At 34.4% G+C, this 22,022-nt stretch overlaps 3 protein-coding genes across 11 annotated transcripts in view; all 3 read right to left on the bottom strand.

The window, feature by feature from the left end:
• LOC109596803 (uncharacterized) overlaps positions 1 to 11,394 on the bottom strand; it is a 70,216-nt gene extending 58,822 nt beyond the window's left edge. The window contains exons 1-10 of one of the 5 annotated variants that reach the window (XM_049962652.1): positions 10,961 to 11,394; positions 8,576 to 8,702; positions 2,361 to 2,658; positions 2,121 to 2,301; positions 1,757 to 2,060; positions 1,614 to 1,705; positions 1,333 to 1,554; positions 890 to 1,270; positions 443 to 831; positions 39 to 390 (exon numbers count right to left, since the gene is read on the bottom strand). In XM_049962652.1, the coding sequence (XP_049818609.1) occupies positions 39 to 390; positions 443 to 831; positions 890 to 1,270; positions 1,333 to 1,554; positions 1,614 to 1,705; positions 1,757 to 2,060; positions 2,121 to 2,301; positions 2,361 to 2,658; positions 8,576 to 8,702; positions 10,961 to 10,976 (2,362 nt within the window). In that variant the 5' untranslated portion in view covers positions 10,977 to 11,394. Of the gene's footprint in view, positions 1 to 38; positions 391 to 442; positions 832 to 889; positions 1,271 to 1,332; positions 1,555 to 1,613; positions 1,706 to 1,756; positions 2,061 to 2,120; positions 2,302 to 2,360; positions 2,659 to 7,645; positions 7,870 to 8,084; positions 8,104 to 8,575; positions 8,703 to 10,960 lie in introns of those variants that run through there. The other 4 variants (XM_049962651.1, XM_049962648.1, XM_049962649.1 and 1 more) reach the window with 4 other exon arrangements.
• Positions 11,395 to 11,509: 115 nt separating this feature from the next.
• LOC109596817 (transcriptional repressor CTCF) lies at positions 11,510 to 15,337 on the bottom strand. 4 transcript variants are annotated; one of them, XM_049962653.1, is made up of 10 exons: positions 15,195 to 15,337; positions 14,463 to 14,645; positions 13,955 to 14,145; positions 13,678 to 13,849; positions 13,265 to 13,585; positions 12,922 to 13,209; positions 12,708 to 12,862; positions 12,082 to 12,649; positions 11,889 to 12,013; positions 11,510 to 11,824 (listed from the first exon to the last, which is right to left on the bottom strand). In XM_049962653.1, exons 2-10 carry the CDS (start codon positions 14,590 to 14,592, stop codon positions 11,756 to 11,758), a joined length of 2,019 nt encoding a protein of 672 aa, XP_049818610.1. In that variant the 5' UTR covers positions 14,593 to 14,645; positions 15,195 to 15,337; the 3' UTR covers positions 11,510 to 11,755. The 4 variants fall into 4 exon arrangements, with proteins under 4 accessions (XP_049818610.1, XP_049818611.1, XP_019867966.2 ...); XM_049962654.1 differs by having other exon boundaries at positions 14,463 to 14,637; positions 15,195 to 15,267; XM_020012407.2 differs by lacking the exon at positions 15,195 to 15,337 and adding an exon at positions 14,725 to 14,912.
• An 854-nt stretch (positions 15,338 to 16,191) lies between these two features.
• LOC109596840 (motile sperm domain-containing protein 2-like) lies at positions 16,192 to 22,016 on the bottom strand. 2 transcript variants are annotated; one of them, XM_049963213.1, is made up of 9 exons: positions 21,802 to 22,016; positions 21,597 to 21,740; positions 21,367 to 21,544; positions 21,152 to 21,315; positions 20,703 to 20,899; positions 19,573 to 19,636; positions 16,813 to 16,931; positions 16,576 to 16,761; positions 16,192 to 16,526 (listed from the first exon to the last, which is right to left on the bottom strand). In XM_049963213.1, the coding sequence occupies exons 1-9, from the start codon at positions 21,875 to 21,877 to the stop codon at positions 16,299 to 16,301; spliced, it is 1,356 nt and encodes a 451-aa protein (XP_049819170.1). In that variant the 5' UTR covers positions 21,878 to 22,016; the 3' UTR covers positions 16,192 to 16,298. The 2 variants fall into 2 exon arrangements, with proteins under 2 accessions (XP_049819170.1, XP_019867991.2); XM_020012432.2 differs by lacking the exons at positions 16,192 to 16,526; positions 16,576 to 16,761; positions 16,813 to 16,931 and adding exons at positions 17,202 to 17,879; positions 17,946 to 18,140; positions 18,198 to 18,316.
• Between the last annotated feature and the right edge of the window lie 6 nt (positions 22,017 to 22,022).

Genomic DNA, 22,022 nt, shown 5'->3' with positions numbered 1-22,022 from the left:
AAGTAGTAACTACCTTTAAAATATTAATTAGTTCTTACCTGAGACATGTTCAGACAATTGGTCTGCATACATTTCTACAATTTGTATTGCTTCTTCTTCTGTTAAATCTGGTGTATCGTACAAAGATACAGAGACTTCTTTGCCGTCAAAAGAGAATGACACTTCCCCACGATCGTCTATGGTTAAACTTTGATCGCCTTGTGCTGTATCGTACATTTGCGAAGTTCTTTCTTCGTGAATCGTAGACAAGGACGGTTGTCGCGACAATTCAATTCGTTGTTGGGCTCTAGTTTTTTGCTCCTCGAATCCGAGCAAAGACGCGGAACTAGCTACAGTACCCATACAATTTCTAGCTTCACAGGTATAAGTACCCAAGCAACAAGTACCGTCCTAAATCAATAACAGTGTGCATAAAACAACAAAAGTTTAAAACACGACTTACCTCTCCCGATGTGATTCTGTGAATGTCACCTGGTTTCAGCTCAACTCCATCCTTGTACCACTTGAGCACTGGCTGAGGCACACCAATAACTTTGCACTCCAAATTCACGGCACCTTCTTCGGACAGCACAGCACGGAGACACTCCAAAAACTTGGGTTTCTTGAAATGCTTCGGAATAATCAGTTTTAAGAAACATGATGTAACCGAATGCCCGAACTCGTTGGTGGCCACACATTTCCATTCAGCTTGGTCGTTAAACTCCACCTGTCTTATGTCCAGGTGGCAGACGCCCAAATTCTCGCGGTTGGTGAAGTACTTATCTGGTTCCGCGTCAGTCGGTTGATCGTCCCGGTACCAAGCCAAATTTGGTAATGGTGTGGTGACGCTCACTAAAGACAAAACAAAGGGATTAAGTAACCATTTGGTGATAAATTAGACTTATGGTACCTTGAACAGTGAATCTGAAGAATTCGTTGATTTTGGTTTCGCAACTCTTCAATCCTTGAATAAATTTAGGAGCCTGGCTCTTTGAGATGAGTTGAGCACGTTCTTCGTCATTCAATTGACTTTGAATGTCTTCCACAGTTAGCTCTGCAGAACTTCTGGCTTCTCCCATGCAATTTCTTGCAATACAACAGTACGAGCCCAACGAGTTGGTACCAGTGAGTTGATAAACATCGCCTGGTTTAAGTTCTTGTCCATCTTTGAACCATCGGAGCAGTGGAGTGGGTGAACCCACCACTTTGCACTCGAATGATACTAATCCTTCTTCGGTCAATACTGCTTTTAAGGTGTCCATAAAACGAGGCTTTCGAAAATGTTTTGGGACTGTAATGTGATAAATAAAATATGAACGTAGGATTAAATATTTTTAATTTCTTTTATCTTACTAGTCATCTTGACTTCACAAGTGGATATTGAAACAGCTCCATCTTGACTGGTAGCAACACACTTCCATTCACCCTGATCGGCTGCTTCGGTAGGTTTTACTTCTAACATATACCCTCCAATACCGTCTGCCATTTGTCGGTACCTGCTACCTGGCACGTCATCCTCTACTTTGCCTTCGGAGTTATACCAATACAAAGATTTAGGCCAAGGTGGCACCGACACTAAAATTTTTAAATTTTTACGTTTTCATTTTGTTTTGAAGCGTATAACGATTACATACCTTGACAATTTAATAAAAGGGGATCGCCAATTTTAATGGCTTCGTCTTGCAGATCTCGAATAAATGTTGGAGGAGGCCCGGTGGGAACAGGGCTGTAAAATACACTCTTCAACGAAGTTCTTTGTTTTTTGTATAATCAGTACCTGTCTGCTGGTTTAAGGGATCCTTCTCGACTTCCCTTTCCGACAACTGTGACTTTAGAGCTGGAATAAGCCTGACCCATGCAGTTGGTCGCTTCACAGACGTAGGTGCCCAAAGAGGTGGGATCATCCGGATTGGCGGTAAGGGCGAAGACATCGCCTGCCCTAATTTCGGAGCCGTCCTTGAACCAGCGCAGCAGAGGCGTCGGTACGCCCACCACCTTGCACTCCAACGACACGGTGCCCTGTTCGGTGAGAAGAGCACGTAACTCTTCCAGGAACTCGGGGGCTTTGTAGGATTTCGGTACTACGAACAAATTTTGTTATACTTTATGAGTATATATAGTTTGTTTGTAAATATGTTTACCGAGTACGTTGAGATGGCAAGAGCTGGAGGCTTGTCCCGTTGCATTTCTAGCGGTGCAGGTCCATCGTCCATTATCATCAGCTGTGACCGGTGCCACGTCTACGCAATGGAAACCCCCTTCGTTTACAAATCGATATCTCTCTCCTTCCTCCACCTTCCCTTCATTTTTATACCATTCAATCTGCACACGAACATTAGCTTTATAATGATTCTTCTTGTTTACTGAATTTACAATGTTACCGTTAATTCGGAACTACTTCTAATCTCAACCAGGAAACGGGTCCTGGTTCCGACTTTAACCGATAAATCGTTCAATCGTCGAAGGAAAGCGGGCGGTTCGTCGTCGTCTCCGTCCGTCGTCGACCCTATTCTCAGTTCCAGGTCCCTTGTGGCGGATCCGTGGGGCGACCGGGCCGTAACCCGGTACATCCCCGCGTCTTGTTTATGCACATTATCCAGTGCCAGTTGGATGGCGTTCATCTGGACGCGCAGACGGCGTCTTGTATCTGGCACAATCGGTGGTCCTCCATCCTTGGACCTAAATCATTATTTAGTGAAAATACCACATCAAACAGGTCAATGCAGTTGTGATTTTGCTGTGCGCAATCATGTGGTCTATTTCCAATCGATCATAAAGTCTAATTATAATCCACCTTAATTTCGGACTATTTATCTAAGCAGATGCATTTTGCATTCAACGCCAGCGAATTAACGCGACTATTTAATTTCAGCATTTCTTTTTGAGTTGTATTATTTCCTCGTAACACAAACACCGATATTATTAGTATACTGTGGTCTAGATATTTATATACCTTTGTAAATATTTATTTTATAAGGTATTTAATCAATTTATTCGATTTTATAACTCATCTAATACCACTTGTGTAATCCAAAGGTATTTGGAAGGTATAATACCTAAATTCAATTACATCACGTTTTTCTAATTTATATTTCTTGCCGTATATATAGAGAAGTCAATATATTTGCAACAGCAGTCTATTTTAAATCTTGACTAACTAACAAGTAATTTCTGGTTCGATACACGCATCTTAATAATCCGATATTAAACCGAACTAATCAATCTGTCACACGATAATCGCAACATCATGGCAACTTCAAGTATAGCCGTCCTGATTAAAATCTTAAAAAAAATGTACAAGTTTCGAAACCCTAAAATTGAATTGTTTATTATTCGAATAGTTAATAAACAACGCATGATTTAGATAAAATTACTGCCTGTATGTCCTGTATAAGGAAGTAATAAAAATGCTCCTAGAAATTTTATTCACTTTTATAGATAGATATTATAAAGTAAAACAGAATTTTATACAAAATTAAACTTTTAATTTTTGAATAATAAATCAAAAACAAATAAAAGCATTAATATTTTGTTGTATAACCATCAGCTTGCATGATTACTGTTCATGGAGTCAATCAATTCTTTGGTGAATTCTGGAGGTATTTTTTGCCATTATTTTGAAGCCCTTTCAGTAGCTCTGTCTTATTTTTTTATTGTGTGCTGTCGTATATTCCTTTCTAAATCATTCTAAAGATGTTCTATAAGGCTTAGACCCAGTGACTGTGAAGGCCATAGCAAAACATGTTCTTTTTCTTGTTCAAAACAATATTTTATGTACTTGTGAGCATGCTTGGGATCGTTATCATGTTGACACAACCATCTTAGTGGCATATTGTTCTCCACCATGTGGTCCTTTAATATGTTTCCATAAACAAATTGTTGCATATTTTCGGTAATATGGATCAACGGGCCAAAACCAAATTGATTGAAACAGCCCTATATCATAACATTGCCCCTTCCGTGTTTAACTGTCGGTAATTGGTACCGTTTGCCTACTGATCGCCTTACAAACCCCTTACCTTTTGCAAATAAATATATTCTTTCTATTTTTCTTTAATATAAGGGTTTTTTGCGGGTTTTCTTCCAAACAATCCCATTTCCCGTTCTCTTCTTTGCACAGTCTTGGCGGATAAGTTTTGTTAATCTGGGATACACTTTTTATGTGCCTTTCAAGAATTTTATCCTTACTACGAGGTCTGGGGGTCTGCCACGAACCCGAGTGAGATATCTCACCCGGTGAGTTAACTCACTTATGACATCAATGTGGCAACAGCGCATTTCGTCTTTGTTTACAATATTTTCTCCACTATCAAGTCCAAAATAATAAAAATAATTGAATCATTGTATTAATAAGTTATTACTTGGTAATAAAAAAAGTCCAGGAGAACTTCTACGAAAATCTATGAGATATTTTATTCGGATCGAATGACGTTATTCTTGTAGGGGTGTCCAAACGCCTTTTACAATGCCGGTGACTTGTATTACAGGTGAGATATCTCACCCAAAACCGGTGACTTTACACGGTTGGTGTTGAGTGAGTGAGATTTGTCACATTTTGCGTGAGTTCGGATTATGTGGATTTCTTGATATATATTGATACCTTGAGTGTTTTAAAGACATTATTATATTTATTTACATCAATTAGGAATATATAAAGTTTTAAATTTAGGTTAATTTGTCGTGAGTTCAAGTTGAATGTTTTGTTGATATTATATATTTTTTTGATCTATTATGACCATGTTACGTCAGTAGCAATAAAAAATATTTGATATAAAATAATTTTATTAGGTATTAATAAAACAAATGATTTGATTGTGTTTTCAATTAAGATTGTCAAACCTTAACGAATAAAATTTAATTTATACTGTACAATGTATCATATAATTAAGTGAGGTAGAATTTATTAAGTTGTGTGGGGTACTAATAGATATCTTTCATATATTGTTGAAATATTCCATCTATTTATAAATCCTTAGCTCAACACCAAAGGTTTACCTGTGTAAGGTAAATTTAATTTTATGCTTCATTTGTTAATATATAATTTGAAAATTGTAGCTACTTGCAGCTTTGTGTTTTTATGCCTCAGTTAGTTTTCAAGTAGATATCATATGTAATTAGTTTCCCATTAGTAATTGCTTCAAAAAGTAAAAAATACATTGATATGATAGATACATCAGCTTAAGTTATTAACACTCAAGATAAGAAGGATATCTTCTAAATGTTGAAGGGTTAAACATTTATAGAAAAAAGATAGTAGAGTAACATTCAACTCCTCCACCATCATTTGTTGTATTTGTATATATTTGTCCAATAATACTTGTAATTCATTTTGAAACTTCTTTGGTCGATTTTCGTATTTTTTGACAATAACATTGAAATCGCCACTTAATGGTTACAGCACGATTGCCGTAAGTCTCGATAAGAATTTAATCACTTTCCTATGCCTTTCTCTTTGATTAAACAAAAAAAAATATCACAGACCACAAATGCTGTTTATTTGGCTCAACATTAATTAATTCATAAAGAACTAAATGAATATGTTGTATTGTAGCGGGGAGTCCTACCAACAAAGCAGTTGTTTGCGATTATCTTTTGCTTCAATATGTTTTATGTACGGACTCTTGATAGAAAAACATTTCAAACTTGCACACCTAATAAACAAATTGATAGTATTATATAGTAGTATATTTTAATGATTAAAATATACACAAACCTTTCTTTAACCATTTCAAGTTAATTAAACATTATTTTTTGCACTTGTATGAATTTTGTTTGGATGTCAAATTTTAAATTTGTAAATATAAATTAACCTAAAATTTGAATTCCCCTAAAATTTACCAAATATAAACACGAAATGCGCTGTTGCCACGTTGATTTCAGAAGTGAGTTAACTCACCGGGTGAGATATCTCACTCGGGTTCGTGGTAGACCCCCTGCCTGCTCTGAAACGATCCGCAAGAGATCCACAAATGTCTGTGTACAAACATATCGGTGAATATTTCTGGTATTAAAAATAATTCTGTTAGTTACAAATTAAAAAACTAAATATTCGGCTGGCAAAAAGTAGAGAAACTTTTTACTAAATGTCACTAATCGTTTTATGTGTAAAGAAATATTGAGAAGCAACATGCTACCATATTCAAATAAAAATATGCCACTAAAACATTATTGTCAACCACACAATGACCCGAGGCACGCCTCAAAATATTTGAAGCAGTGGCTTTTAAGGAAAAAAATTAATGTTACGAACTGATAATGATGTCAATCTCCTTATCTAAACTTCATTGTAAACTTATAAGAGATAGTAAACAAAAAAAAATAAGACGCAAAGAGTATAGTAATCAGCAATATGTATTCATGGTTCTGCAGGAGACCAGGCAAAATATGGATTCAAATATTATTAACCATATGTTGCATTCCATTTAAAAAAGGTGTTTGGAAATTATTTATAATAATGGAAATTTTACAATATATTAGGGTAGAATTTATTAAAATACTAATTAGAAATTATTTGTAGTAATAAAACTTTAAATAGCATAAGTTGCTCTACTTTTTGCCAGCCCAAAACAAATAATCATCAGTAAAATTAAACTTTTTATTATTTATTATTGTTGTGTTGTATTGGGTTGTAAGTTGATTTTTAATATATAATTTTTTGAACATATCGGGACAAAAATTATTTTGTAAGTTGCTCTACTTTCTGCCAATACTGTATGTCTTGGTAAAAAACTGGGTCTTTTTTATAATATCGAAATAAACTGCAGTAAATATTATTTTTTATAATTATTGTTTATTTGCTATTTTCTACAATTATATCCTAGGGTTTCCAAACTTTTGTCCAGGAGTGTATATAGTATATCGCACTTTCTGTTGGTTTGATGACCTCTCTGAAGTTCAGTTTTAGATGTGAAATAGACAGTTAAATAAGTCTAAAATGCATCTCGTATATTTATTATGTTTACGTACTTCCGTCAAGAAAACTGTGCATTTCTATTTATACAGTAAGCTTTTAATCATTCACTCACTTATGTGTATAATATTTACGGTTATTTATAATCCATTAGGTAACTGCAATCCGATTTATTTTTATTTTAGACAATGTACTTTGAATCATTCATTGGATTAATTTAAAAGGGACATGAAGAATATTATTACTATTATTATTATTATTATTATTATTATTATTATTATTATTATTATTATTATTATTTTGTTTTATATCACAGCTTTTCCCTCAAACTTTTATACTGAATTGTTTATACTTTAAATAAGGAGAAACTGATTGATATAACTATATTTTTTTTAAATGGTTAATTAAATAAAACTGCTTAATTTTGTTACCTAAATGAAATAAATGAAATTAAATCTTAAACGCCTTTGAACTAAAATAGATATTTACAATCAGAAAAATAAATTCTTCGTCGTTTCATTCAGAGATAAAAACGGATTGTTATATCACATGTTACAAGTAATAGGATATTTTTGGATCATAAGTATTCCTAGTGCTTTCTCTCCAAAACTAATTAATAGTATACAGTAAAGTATATAATTTAATTTTGGCATTTTCAGCAATCGTTACGTAGATGTTTTGGGCGACAATTCAAAAGTGAATTCAACAATATTTTTGTTCCTTGACATTTGCCTCGTGGCATATTAATAAATTTACCCTTCAGAAGAAGAATCCGGACAATTTGTTGAGTGGATGTATTTCCCATTTTTGGAGGAGCACTTGCAACAACTACTCACTTTTTGTCCCATCACTTTTATCAAATTTTACACAAAAACGAGTTTATTACCGATATTCATTCTGTCCCATTCACTCTGAAAAAACCGAAATATTAGGATTTATTTTCGCATGGAGTAAGCAATAAAAATAAAACAGCGTTATGTCAAAACATTTGCGCGGCCTGATTCTGGGAAACACATGTCCAGCCAAAATTTTAAAATAAAAAAATTAAGAGGCGCAGCTAAAATTAAAAATAAAACGCAAAACAATAGAAAAGCTTTTTCGGGCTAAAACTTCAAAACGAAACCAGAAACGGAAGTAAACAAAACACAGATGTGCGACGTGGGGAAGAAAGGAAAACAAAAATCGCAATCTTGACCGTAGGTTAATAAAAAACGGTTGAACGACGCGCGGCCACCTCAACGACTGACTGGCGTCACGACGGTAACCGTCCTAACGCCATTGGACGTCGCGTCCTTAACGTGTATTTTTATCGTTCGTTCGAAAGATCTATTCCTTAATGGTGCCATGGACCAATGTCACCATACGTTTGTTTTCATTCAATCAAACAACAGATCCACTTGGAAACGGCAAGTGTACCAAATTATTTATTGTTTGGATATTCTTGCACAAATATATATTTTTATTTATTATATTCATTCAGAGAACAAAAAGTGTATACACTATAAAAAATTTAGAAATTATTACATAAATTATGCCACGTAAATGCCAAAGTGTCAAAAGAAATAAAAATCCAGTTAAAATTGATTTTATTTCATGTTATTAATAATTTAACACAATTATTATGGCACCATAAAATTTATGAGTTTGATGAAAAATAAACTATGTAAACTAAAAAAAAGTACTCACCAGGATATTTCGATTTCATCAGTAAACTCGTAAAGTTCAACGGATAGGGTTACATTAGAATTTTCGGGAACGGAAATGCATTGTGATCCTTCATCTCGAAATCGGGGCGGTGATTTAGTTTCTTCAGCTGAAATAATCATTTATACATTTAGTTTATCTAGGAAAATTGTTTAATAAAGAGCAAAATGTTTGGAAATGCATCAGTCTATTTTAAAATACTATCAACGAAATTTGGGAATTTTGGCAAACATCGCGAATATTTGTACAATAAAAACAATTTTGAAACAAATCAGCGGGGGATGTCCCGTAAACTGCTGAAATATTTAAATCAATTTCAATTTTTTATTTGATAATCTCAAAACTTTCAATGCGCTTCCTGAGTCAGGAATCCTGACCAATATGCAACACGGACTACATATTTTAAATTAGGCACTTTGGTGTATTTATAGATTGGCTGCATTTATCGTGTATCATCAAATAATGTACAAATAAAAACTATTTGTTGCTTGTTTTTATCTAAACAAAATAATAAAAAGTACAAGGTATGTTTTAAGTATTCACTTCATGTTTTAAATAATTAATACGACCAAAAATAAATGCTGGTTGTTTTGAGAGTGCTGATTGAACCAACGCATATATCACAAGGTAATGCATTATTGAAATAGCAATTGAAGTTGAACGGGGAATGTTTCCTGATACAAAAATAGTTTCTAGAATCAGTCAATAAGCGGGAACATGCAATAAAAATAGTCTGGTGCTGCGTATAATGAATATAAATCCCCTGGCAAAAGGCGAACTTAGTTAAAAAGTCCGTTTACTACCACATGTCGATCAATCGGATCGTGCGTTAGATAAATATGCGGTCGGAATCTGGATTTGTATGGCTTTGAATCTAACACGTATTTTTAGTACACACCGTCTATTAATAGTTCAATACATGGTTGGATATGTTTTATTAATTACGTGAGGTTTCCACAAAATTAAAATTGGTGTGTTACTTATAATATATTGATCTAATGTTAATGTTGAAAATTCTTGACTGCTTGTAATTAGGTCGTTGAAATTCCAATTAATTTAATCCGTCTCGTGTTCTCATTTATCTCGAGTTTAATCTTATTTTAGGCGCACTTTTATCTTCTACAGTCTATAAAAATCGCACCTTTATAGCACACAGCTGTCTATGTATTTCATATTAATATTACCAGACGGTCTTCCTGGTTATTCTTGGTTTATTTTTGATTTGTTAGGCTATTGTTTTCGACGCCAATTAATTTTAATATAACCGACTAAATTGTAAATTTAATATCTGTATTAGAATTACAAAAAAAACTGAAAACTAAACTATAACGTAATTATAAGAAATAAAGAAGTGAAAGAAAGAAATAATCAGATGTATAATTTAATAAATAATTCAAATTCAAATATTCACAACAATTATTATTTTATTAATCTGAATGAACCTTAATCTCTAAATATATTTTTTACCATTCACATTAGTCAAATTAGTCGTGAAATTTACTCTCATATATTTGATAAATAAAACTTTTACAAAAGAAAAATGGAAACTACAAGCATTCCAAACAAAACAATGACAAACACACCAAATTGACAAAAATTGATCTGAAAGAATTTATTTTAATTTTAGACATACTGTATGTACACACTAAAAATAAATTAAGTCTCCTGATATTTTTAGTTTATATTCTGTTACACCTATTTTTTTAATATCCGGCAAATATTTGCAGCTTACATTCTTTCGAAAACATTAACTTTATTTCAAATAATACTAAAATCAATGATAAATATAATATTATGTGGGAGAATTAATTTATCACAATATATTAATTTAATTAAAAACTATTTTGTGATCATAGATATGATCTGATTATTTTGAAATATTTTTATTTACAATATTTATAGCTCATACTTTTTATATAAAGTATAAGGATATTGGTAAATTAATAAATAAATAAGCATATTGTTTAAATGAGCAACATATTTCGTAACTTAATTGATTAAAAAAGTGGATATATAATTTGGCAAGCGCACCGTGAGTATCTTGTTTAAAATTATTTTTATTCTAAAATATTTTGTGTTTATGACAAAGATTCTATTTATACGAGCATTCGGTATTACTCATTAGATAATTGTAAACAATTTCAACTCTTCAGGGAACAAAATTATGCACCAGCAATTGCTAATTACACCCAAACCGTGTTGTATAATTGATCCCCATTTGGCACAAACACCAGAAGAACAAAATAAAATATCAAAAAACACGAATGCGTAAATCGCACAATAAAAATAACTTTGTAGTGGTCCGGAGTAGCGAAGGAGGATCTAGAGCGGCGACATCGTTCGAAAACACCTCCGCAAATCACTGACCTTTAACAAATTTCATATTGTCCGGCAATCGGAAGTGTGATGAAGCAACAGCTGATGATGTGTGCGCGCCCGGTCGCAACACGGGTTCCCATAGGATACGGAACTAGTTCCTGCACCTGCAACCGCGTGCTAGACCGCCACAGTGTACGCGGGATACTGGAGGTGCCCGCTCCCGTCTATTACAGGAACGACGTCAGCGAAGCGAGGCGTCGGGGCGCTCTCGACCTACTGTCTCATCGAGTTCTGCCTCTCTTCACACGTCGCTCCAAATCTTATTTTCGCAACGCAATTGTCCCGCATTTATTTCGTTTAATTTGTATACCGGTAGTAATTCATCATAAATCAACAGAAAACGTAGCTTTACGTTGTATAACTTTTCAAGATATAGACATAAATAGCGATATTAATTAAATAAAAAAGCCGGAAATATTATTTCCTCACTTATTTACCGAAAATTTTGTTTTTATTGTTTCATTACAATCAAATCAAGTAAGATACCGTTTACATAAATATTTAAATCATAGGTAAGTCAATATAAAAAATAAGGAATACACATGAAATAATTTTCTTCTTTATTAATAACTCTTAATCATTACATCTATAAATAACTTGTATTTACAAACAGATAAAAAATTAACTATAAAATGGAATATAGTGTATACAAAACATGTACAAGATACTGGTGACTTGGATTGATATAAATAAAACCAAAAATAAATCCAATATTAAATAATATTAAAAACTTAAAAGACATTGAAAATCCAAGTTAATAGTGTGTTAAATTAACTACTTCATTCAGTCAATATCATCCAAAAGCGTAATTGATGCTTTTCCTTTTAATTCCTCTTCATCTTCTTCATCCTCCTGAAATTAAAATACAATTACATTATCAAAATGAAAATAATAAAAATGTAATTTGTAAACTTACATCAAATCCAAAACAATTTTTCATATCATCCTTCTTATCTTCTTCCTCTGGTTGTTCTATAATTTCGGATTTGTGAACTCTGGTTGCTGATTGAAGAGCTTTAATAACATCTTCGTTGTTCAAGTCTAAAAGGCAAAAACAAAAAAGTAAATAGATGAGAGAAAAACACCATTGTGAGAAATGAAAGACTTACCATTATCGGGCAAAATACTTTCGCCCAGCAGATCGCTTCTGCCTTCCCCAACGACCATGACCTGCTCCTCGCCGTCCGCCATCTGGATGACTTCCAGAACGACGTACTGCTGCCCGTCCGAGCCCTCGACCGCCATCATGTCAATCTCCTCCTCGTCGTCGGATGCGATTCCGCGCATCACTTCCACCTGCTGGCCATCGATCATCTGGATCTTCTTCTGTCGCCCAATCTTCAACTCCAGTTGCTTACGCTGGATGGTCGGGTCGGGATCGTGCAGCGCCATGTGTCGCATTAGGTTGCCCTTGTGGCGGAACGCACGTGAACACTCCGGACATTCGTGTGTCTTCTCCTTGGGAGCAGGCGGAACGTACTCCGGATTGTGGTAGAGGTTCTGGTGGCGTTTGAGCAGCTGCTTCTGGCGGAACGATTGGTCGCACTGCTCGCATTGGTACGGCTTCTGGTCGGTGTGAATAAGCATGTGCGACTCGAGGTGGCGTGCCGTGATCGAAGCGTACGGACACAGGTCGCATTTATAACATTTTTCACCCTCATGCGTCTTGCTGTGCATCTGGAAACGACAGTTAATTGTCACATACAGTACTCTAAGTACGAGGTAAAGGTCTTACCTTGTAATTGTAACGATCTGGAAAGCTTTTGCCGCAACGTTTGCACTTAAGTGGTTTGTCAGATGTGTGGAGCTTCTGAACATGTATTCTCAAGTCGGTTTTTCTTCCGCACGTTGTTGGACATAGGTCGCATTGAAATACTGGCTTATCGCCAACTGTAATTGCAAAAATATACGTGTAACAAAACTATACAATTTATTTTTTAGTCACTTACTGTTGTGGGTTAACTTGTGAGCCTTCAAACTATTGGACTGAGTGAATCGGGCCTGGCAAACGTCACACTTGTACGGTTTTTCGCCGGTGTGGATACGCAAATGACGCTTAAGCTTGAAAGTGTCCGGACTAGCGTATGTACAATGGGGACACTGATACGGTCGTTCGCCGGTGTGACAACGGATGTGACGCTTCAGCTTCGACAGTTCGACACTCGCATAGTTGCACTCGTTACACTTGTGTGGTTTCTCGTGGGTGTGACGATAGCGCACGTGACGGACCAATTCACCTAAAATGATCAATGTTAATAATAAAAAGAATACAACACACTCCAAATTCCATACCTGAAGTTGTGAAAGCGGCATCGCAGAACTTGCAGACGTGGGGCTTGACACCCGTGTGGGTGTTCACATGATTCTGCAAGGAGGCGAGTGTTTTGAAGCCACGTTCGCACACACTGCACTTGTGAGGTCTTTCCTCTGAATGAGATTTCATGTGACGCGACAGTAAATAGCGTTTGGGACTTGTGTAGTTGCAGTAGTTGCACATGTGGGCCTGAGTCACTACCTGAGATTTGCGAGGGATCAACTTGACGATTTTACCCTTGTCGTCCTCGTTTTCTGAATCGACCACTCCACCTTCTTCGCCTTCGTCGAAATCGTACACTGGATAACAAATATTAAATGGCATTACTTTCTTAAACTATTTAAATAATTAATCATGGAATTGTTAATTAAAATAAAAAACTTGTTTGTACCAGCCATATCTTGATCTCCATCTTCCTGGTCACCTTCCTTCATGTCAGGATCTTGTACAATTAGCACGTAACTGAGCTCTCCAGAGTTAGTGTCAGCTGGTACAACTGTTACTCTCTGATACGCGTTTCCAGAATTGATCACAATCTGATTGTCATCACCAGACACTGGAATCTACAAAGCATAATTTAAATGCAACAGGTTGTATTAGCAATAAAAATTAATAGTAATTTACGATTGTTTGAATATATTCATTGTTATATTCTAATATAAAATTACCTCTTCGCCTTCTTCCACTTCGGTTTCGTTTTCGGCGTTGATGATGAATTCCTCTGCTTCTTCACCTGTGGATTCTCCCAAACCAGACATGACAGTCATTACAGGTTGTCCCTCCCCCTTCGCCTGATAATAGTAATGTCCGGCTTGATCCACGAAATACGTGCCTTCTTCACCTTCCTCATTTTCTTCGGCTTTAAAATGTGAAAATTTGTAATTCATATTCATTTAGCTTGCCGCCACCATTTTGAAAACAGATGAATGTCATCAATGTTTGCGCAGTGTTAATCTCGCTTCGTGACAACTGTCACTGATAGGTTATGTTTGATAAGTAATTTTCAGCATTTCACTACTTGTTTACGTATTTAATCGTTTATGACTTTATGAAATGATCACACTAGTTACGTTATTGTAAATTTTTAATGGTCACAATAAATTGACCTATCACAAAAAAGGTCTAATCAGTCCGATTTTATTTTTGGCAAGTGGAAATAGTTAAATGTTTGTTTACCTGCAACATGTTGTATGTTCGCCTCACTCCCTATCTCCTTTTGAAACCCGGCCAAATACGACTGTATTTCGGTAACATTTTCGGAGTTTTCCTCCAACTTAATGGTATTTTCCGTGAATTGTGCAGCCATGCTGCACTATTTTACGTCCACGCAGTAAACCTGAACTTTATCAATCTGTAACACTTATAAATGAATCAAGAATTAATCAAACTGGAAATTTAATAAATAGACATGCAATTGTTAAAAATCAGCGTAAATTACTTTTTAATTTTTATATTCGAAGCCGTATAAATGCGGAACATTTCCAACCGATTATAATGAGCCATGGTCTGACGTCGTTTGTCAAGCTGGCAAATACAGACGCCATTTTCCAACGAATTCGATGCGTTCTAAATAGGGCACGCTAAAGGTGATTATGTTGACGCTCACGATCTACCGTTTTATTAATTTCAAACAATCTTATACCCTTGTCAACCTCTAACTTAACAAAATTAGATGTAGGGGGCATCCGACAAAAATTTCAAGAAATTAGCACGGTTGGCGCTGTCATCAATGAAATCGTCGGTAGGAAAGTGTCGCTCGCATAGAATTATCGAAATTTTCCCGAATTAAGGACTCGCACGGCCTTTTCGCCGACTCAAACCAATCCAAATCTACAGTGCGTCGCTTCTACAGCATAATTTCAGGTGTTGCAACGTCTAATTTAGCGTAATTTACAAAATTCAACATACCTTTTTAACTCTAAAAATGTCCTGTGAGGGCGTACTCGTGATGGCAGCGTCTATCTGGGACAATCAGAGATGGCGAACGACGCGGAGGCTCTACGCGCAGACTCGGTTTCCCCTGATTCGGCCAACCCGTGCGGCAACCAATCAAATTCGTCGTATTTCGCGGTAAAATTGCCTTCGAAATCAAATAACGTATGCACCGAATTTTCGCTCCGTTTCGATTCGAGAGGAAAATTTGAAAATCGATGTTAATTTCGAGGTCGTTATAGTAATAAAACATCGTTTAATTTGTCGGTGCACTGCTGATGATTTTAATTTTTTTTGTGATCGATTAATTTGATAAAATATTAAAAATATCGATTCTGGATGCTTTTATCTGACAAGTTACATAAAATAAAATATTAATTTGGTTTTAATATTTAGTTAATTTGCATTTTTTGAAAATTTCTGACGGCTGAATTAAAAAAACAAATGAAAGTTGTTAAAAAGTGAACTCGTTTCTGTTCAGAAGATTTCAATATTAAAATAGTTTTTTAATTTTTTTTCTATAACATTTACCATAACTAAATATTTATTTTTTAGAATTGTTAGAATAATTATTGAAAATATTTTAAAATATATTTTGAATTTTATTGAAAATTTATTTTTTTCTTCTAAAAATTGCGCAAAAAATAACAAATAAAAGATATACATTTAATTTCTATAAATGTTAATTTCGATTATATTTAGAATTTTAGTAAAACACAAATATTCCACTCTTTTAATAACATTTTTATAATAATAATGCAGTGGATATCCCCCAATCACAGCACAACACAAAATATACAAAAACCACAATAAAAAATATTATAAACATAAATAATAAGAGTTAAAATTACAAAAATGTGATTAAATTTCTTGGGATAACTAGTATACACTTTTCTTTTTCAATCTAAATATACCAAATTAAGACTTGGTATAATGAAGTTTAAATCTGGCCTTTTATAAATTAAACAAAACATATTTTTATTTATTTATTTAGTGGAAAACTTGAATTTAACAATTTATAAAAATACAAACCTAATTCTTTGGCAAATGTCTCCTTTCTTTGTTACTTAATTGGAGGAATTATTTCAAAAACTCTTTGTGGGGCGGATCGAGATCAGGCAATTCGGAAACTAAGGGATTGAAAAAATGAGCAATCAACACAATCACAACGACCGCCGCCAAAGTGAGAAACCAATAGCGGTTGTGGGGTCGATTTGCCCGAACTGGCGGCGCGTCTCCTGCCCCGTTGATTTCCGGTTGTACACATCGCATTTTCACCTGATAATGCTTTCTCGTACCTATACGATCCTGGACACAACATGTTCTAGATTAAAGTAATCATTGTACCTGTTCTTACCTTCCAAATGTCCGGAGCATTATCGAATGTTTCCTCCGGTTTCATTTCGACGCCCACTACCATAAACTTCTCGAAGAGCATGGTGTAACCGCACACCAGACTCACGGTAACTAATACCTTGTCGCGGGGAGCCAACACACCGGTCACGGGTTTCACCCCGAACTTGTGGGGAGCGGTGGATTTTACCTAAAATTTCTTGTTCTAGTCACGAAGTGTTTTATCAAACGTTTCGTTTACCTTAAAAATAAGTGATACGGAGGGATCGACATTTTCTATTTCAAATGTACTGTACATTTTCCTTCCGTCTCTGTAAAAGGTCAACGCTTCGTCGGGGTGCACTTTTAGGGCATCACCGTCTGAAATAAATGCAATTCGTTTAGTCTGTGTGGATCGTTCTGGACCGATGTAACTGATTAGAAAATAAAACGAAATTTTATAATAAATATTTGTTTTTATTGGGCTAGTAATATAAAATTAAGCCTAAGCTTTAAAATCAATGATTTGAGGTAACAAATCATTCATCAACTTAGCTTGCTTCCACGTTTATATCTATACAAAATTATAAAAATGATGAGGGGGAAATAAATTGTGAGTTATGTACATAGGCAAACTCGGCAATGTATGTGTTTTATTATATACAAATAAATCAGTTCCATACTAAATGATTGTTACATATCGTAGGTTACAATATCACACTACCTGATATAAAATTTAAAAATATAAACAAACTTTAAACAAATATAAACAATATATAAATATTTATTTATATAAAATTAGAACAAAAACATGTAAAAATCAAGACGTTATGACTTAACCAGTAGTAACTATATTGTCTTGTGTATGTTTGCAGGAGCCAAATGCTATTAGCCAAAGTAATCGTAGTAAACTTTACAAAAAATATAAAGAATCTGATAAATAAACCTTTCCAATAATCTATAACTAAACGGTATGTCGTTTCTTGGCCCTGCTATCTTTAGTTATTGCTTCGGAAGGGGAGGCGGTGCCGAACAGTACGAGCTGGACAACGCAACTTGGCGTATGTCGTTCCTCAACACGAAACCCAATACGGCGGCCATCAGTACGATCAACACGACCGTAGCAATCTGATAGTACTGGGTCCGTTGGACCGCCTTACTCAATTCCTCCTGGTGGTCGTTGATCTTGGAAACGGCCGACGACAGTTTACCCAACATATCCTGATCCGCGTCACCGCCGTTGCCCTGTTCCAGGTTTCCGTTTCTGGTGAGGTCGCCGCTTTGGACGCACCGCATCCGCACTTGGTTCACCTTTCTGTTGCCCACGTTCTGCGATCGGAACATTTCGATTAATTATCCGTGTGTACGCGTTCGAAGAGACAATTCTTCGGTTACCTTCCAGATTTCGGCGGCGTCCTTCATCGCCTCGTTGGCGTCGAGCACCGTGCTCATTATCAGGAACTTGTCCTTGGACAGGCCGCCGATGTGATAGCCAGCCACCAGGGTAACGGTGATCGTAGCTTTGCCCAAGGGCTGCAAGATGCCGGTGCTTGGCTTCACCCTGAACTTTTCTGGCGAGGTAGTTTTCAACTGGAAAAATCGCCGCATTTTCATCATATATTTATTATGAACATCATCCATCCTTACCTTATACGAAAGTGAAATTGAGGCGTCAGTGTTTTCAATCGACAACGTGCTGGTGAGTTCATTTCCTTCTTTGACGAAGGTAATGATACTGTTGGGCTGCACTTTAAGCGCGCCGCCCTCTGGAAATAAATAACTTCGTTCGTACAACTCACAAACTTCGCATGCAGTGATTAACGACGTGCAAGTATTGTTACATGAATTGTGGGATATAATAAATATCTTACTTATATGCTGGAAGATATACGTTAAATATTCACGGGGGAATTGACCTGCTTGTTATATTAACCTTTTAATTAAACGAACCTCAAGTATGATGAATAAAATTGTAATACTTACCTGACGACTACAAGAAGCATGTGTAAAAGATAACGGTTTAAGTACAACAAACATACATATGTACAACATTAACAGTTACTCTCCTTACATATATAAAATAAATTATCAAAATGTCAGTTGTATAGTCTTCCCAAAGGTAAAACTTGGCGTAAAATTTTTAATACATACCACAAATACACTATGACAAAAATAAATGAGGGATTTCAATTTTAGGACTAATTATAAATATAAATGGCACATTCTCTTAACATTATAAAATACGTCATAAATATAGAAATACCTAAATCTTGCATATTTTAACATTGAAGTTTAGTTACATTTTGTTTATTATATACTTTCAGCAATTTTTATTAATAATATTTGTAGGTATGCAAATGCAAAATGCAAATTTATATCGAAAACTATGTGTTATTTCTTAGTAATTAATTAAATTAAAAATTTATTTTGGAAATTTAAAACGTATAATTCCTAAATTCCTGCATACATTTGTTTATGACGTATTTTTTTTTCTGTTATGGGAACTTGAACCGTTATATATAATATACATTTTTAATAAACTAAAACAGACTACACATTTATGATGATTTTGCATTATTATATGAGAAGCAGATTTTGTATGTAACATGCTGTACTTTTTGGAAATGAAAACGATTAAATTTAGTGTAAATTTTGTCAATTCAATGTTTTTCAAATATTAATTACAGTGTATTGATTGTGTGCATTAAAGCAATTCCACTCCCACAGTAAAGGCGATAAAAGCAGCCCCAAAAAGCCCCTCAATCGATTCCACAGCACACCATCAAACCCCAGTGAATCACACATGCATCAAATAAATACAGATGCGTAAATTTAAACCGCGCCGATCCCACCACATATATTACATAATTATATTAATTAAGCCGAGCCACGCAACACATGAAACGTAAGGAAAAAACCGGATCCGATGTTAAAACGTTTACAACGGTGTGCAAACCGGGCCATGCGATTACGGTGCACTTTCACAAAGCGTTTTAATAATAAACAAATGGGATTTTCTTACCATTTTCCCTGTCACCACCGCTGTTCGCAGAGTCGGACATCAGCGCGCCATCCATGAAGTGGACCTGTCATGAAAATATCGATTTTTAGAAAATGGTACACCACCCGAAACGCGGTGACGACGTTGCAACGCTGCCGCCGGAATATTAATCGGAGACACTGTTGGCGAAAGTGTGAATCACGTTCCAAAGAATCGGTTTTACGGGCGTATTCGAAATATTTTTTATATAAATTCCAGATTATTCATCCTTGAAGAACTTTAACACATACCGTTGATTATTTTACAGAACTGATTATTTTGACGTATACGTCTTTCAAATGTCATTATTTTTCAACTTGATTAGAATATTATTGTCAACACACAAAACTGACTACCAACTCAATTATTAATTATTAAATATATTATTCTGAACTGTACTGTTTTTAATAAACTTTATAATTACACAAACTATTACATTAAAAACATATCTAATACTTATTATGTAATAATAAACAAAAACAAGAAGTCCTAACATTGCGTTAAAAAATTAACTAATAAAATGTAAAATGTGACAATATTATAAAATTAAAGTTCAAAACTTCACTAAATAATTAATCATCTTTAACTAAAAGAATTATCATATCAAAATAAATTATTTATATAATGCGTGTATTATTGTTTTGAAGTCTCATTACAAATTCATCACTGTATCATTGATAAAAAATATAAATTAAATGTTGATATTAATAACACGAAATATTGATAAATAATAGTATGCCTGTCATATCATTTAAATAGAAACATTCATGCAAATACACTTAAGGTCATTATGTTCATATTTTTTGTGACAACAGTAACAACAAAAAATTATTGTGATTTTTCTGTTACATCCATTTTTTCATCTGTACAATTTATAAATGAAGGACGCGTTGGGTAATAATAATCATATATTATAGTTTACATTTAATCAATAGTTTTCATCAATCAGTCTCAGTAGTATAACTGGAACATTGTTTATTCTTTACGACTTCAGATAATTTAAATTCAATATCTAGAATCTGTGTAATTGAAAAACGACATTATTTCCCATAAGAGACTTTAACATTTCCACTCACTATCATAATTCATTTTTATTCATTAATAAATCTTACCTTTTTGTTGTTGTTTGTTAATTCCTTGAGTGGTGTCTTCTCCTCTGGTATGAAACTGAATTGATAGTTGCTAGTTCCACCCCAGCATACAAGAGCTTGATCCAATGGTACAAAGTTTTTAATATCCTTCTTGGACACAAACTTTATTTTTTCTATAGCTTTTTCTGGCAACCAAGATTTGATTATCTTGAACGCGGCTGAAAATATACACAACATATTCCTCATTCAAAAAAAAGTAATGATACAGGAATAAAAATGAATATTGCATAATAATAGTCATAAAACAAATTGTTTATAACATATTTAAAAACAATAATTAAGTTGTTGATGACATATTAGATTACTATTAGATAAATGAAAATTAACCTTTTCTCATAGTCACAAAGGTCACTGATTGCACAACAAATGAATCCATTGTACAGGGACAATTAGTGCAAGGTACAACTTACCACTAAGTACCCAAGGCATCTCAAAGATTAGAATATAGTTGAGAAAATATGGATAGTATGTTTTAAAAAGGCCAATAAGGTATTTGGTCAGTTCCATGTCCATGTTGGCCAATCCACAACCTTCCATATCAAAAAATAAGGAAACAGGATTTCCATTCTCTTCTCTGAAATCAGTTTGTTACTACTAAAAGAATCAAATTTTATCAAAATCATACCTATCAACCCTCTCAAACCAATAAATAATACATCTTTTCAAATCTTCCATATCTACTTGCCCTTTTTTGTGCTTTATACATTTAAAAACAAGAAGAGTAGAACCATCTTTGTCTCTACCATAAGGGAAAAACGCTCCTGTTACTATTATATCTTTTTTAATGTTATCTTCAGTTATTTCTGAAATTTTTCAAACAGGCATATTGTTATATTTATCTAATTTTCTAATTACCATTGGTTTTAAATTCTTTCCTCCATTTAACACTTTCCCACATCATTTCCAAGGACATCTGTTGATTTTTCTCATTATGTTTTAAAAACCTTTCCAACCAATGATCACTGGTTTTAATCCTGTCCAAATCCTTTGGATGTATTGCTACAACCATGTTAGATTAATTATATAAGATTTGAGAAAATTAATTAAATAAACCACATACAATCTATCCCTTTGGTTTCCAAATCTTGTAAAAAGGCAGTACGGAGACTATCAATTTCGGCTTTTGTCACTTCCATTTTACGAGGATTTATTAAACAAGCACTTTTGCAGAAGTATAAAAATATCAAAAAGCAAAGTCCAAAAAATAAATAAACCACTTCAGTTTAATCTCACATACGGATTTCAAATCAACTTTATCACATGAGTTACAAAATTCAACTG

The sequence above is a fragment of the Aethina tumida genome, chromosome 2 (assembly GCF_024364675.1).
Source record: "Aethina tumida isolate Nest 87 chromosome 2, icAetTumi1.1, whole genome shotgun sequence".
NCBI classification, from domain to species: Eukaryota; Metazoa; Arthropoda; class Insecta; order Coleoptera; family Nitidulidae; genus Aethina; species Aethina tumida.
Note: the sequence above shows the minus strand (reverse complement) of the source record. Positions and strands in the feature narration are given on the sequence as shown.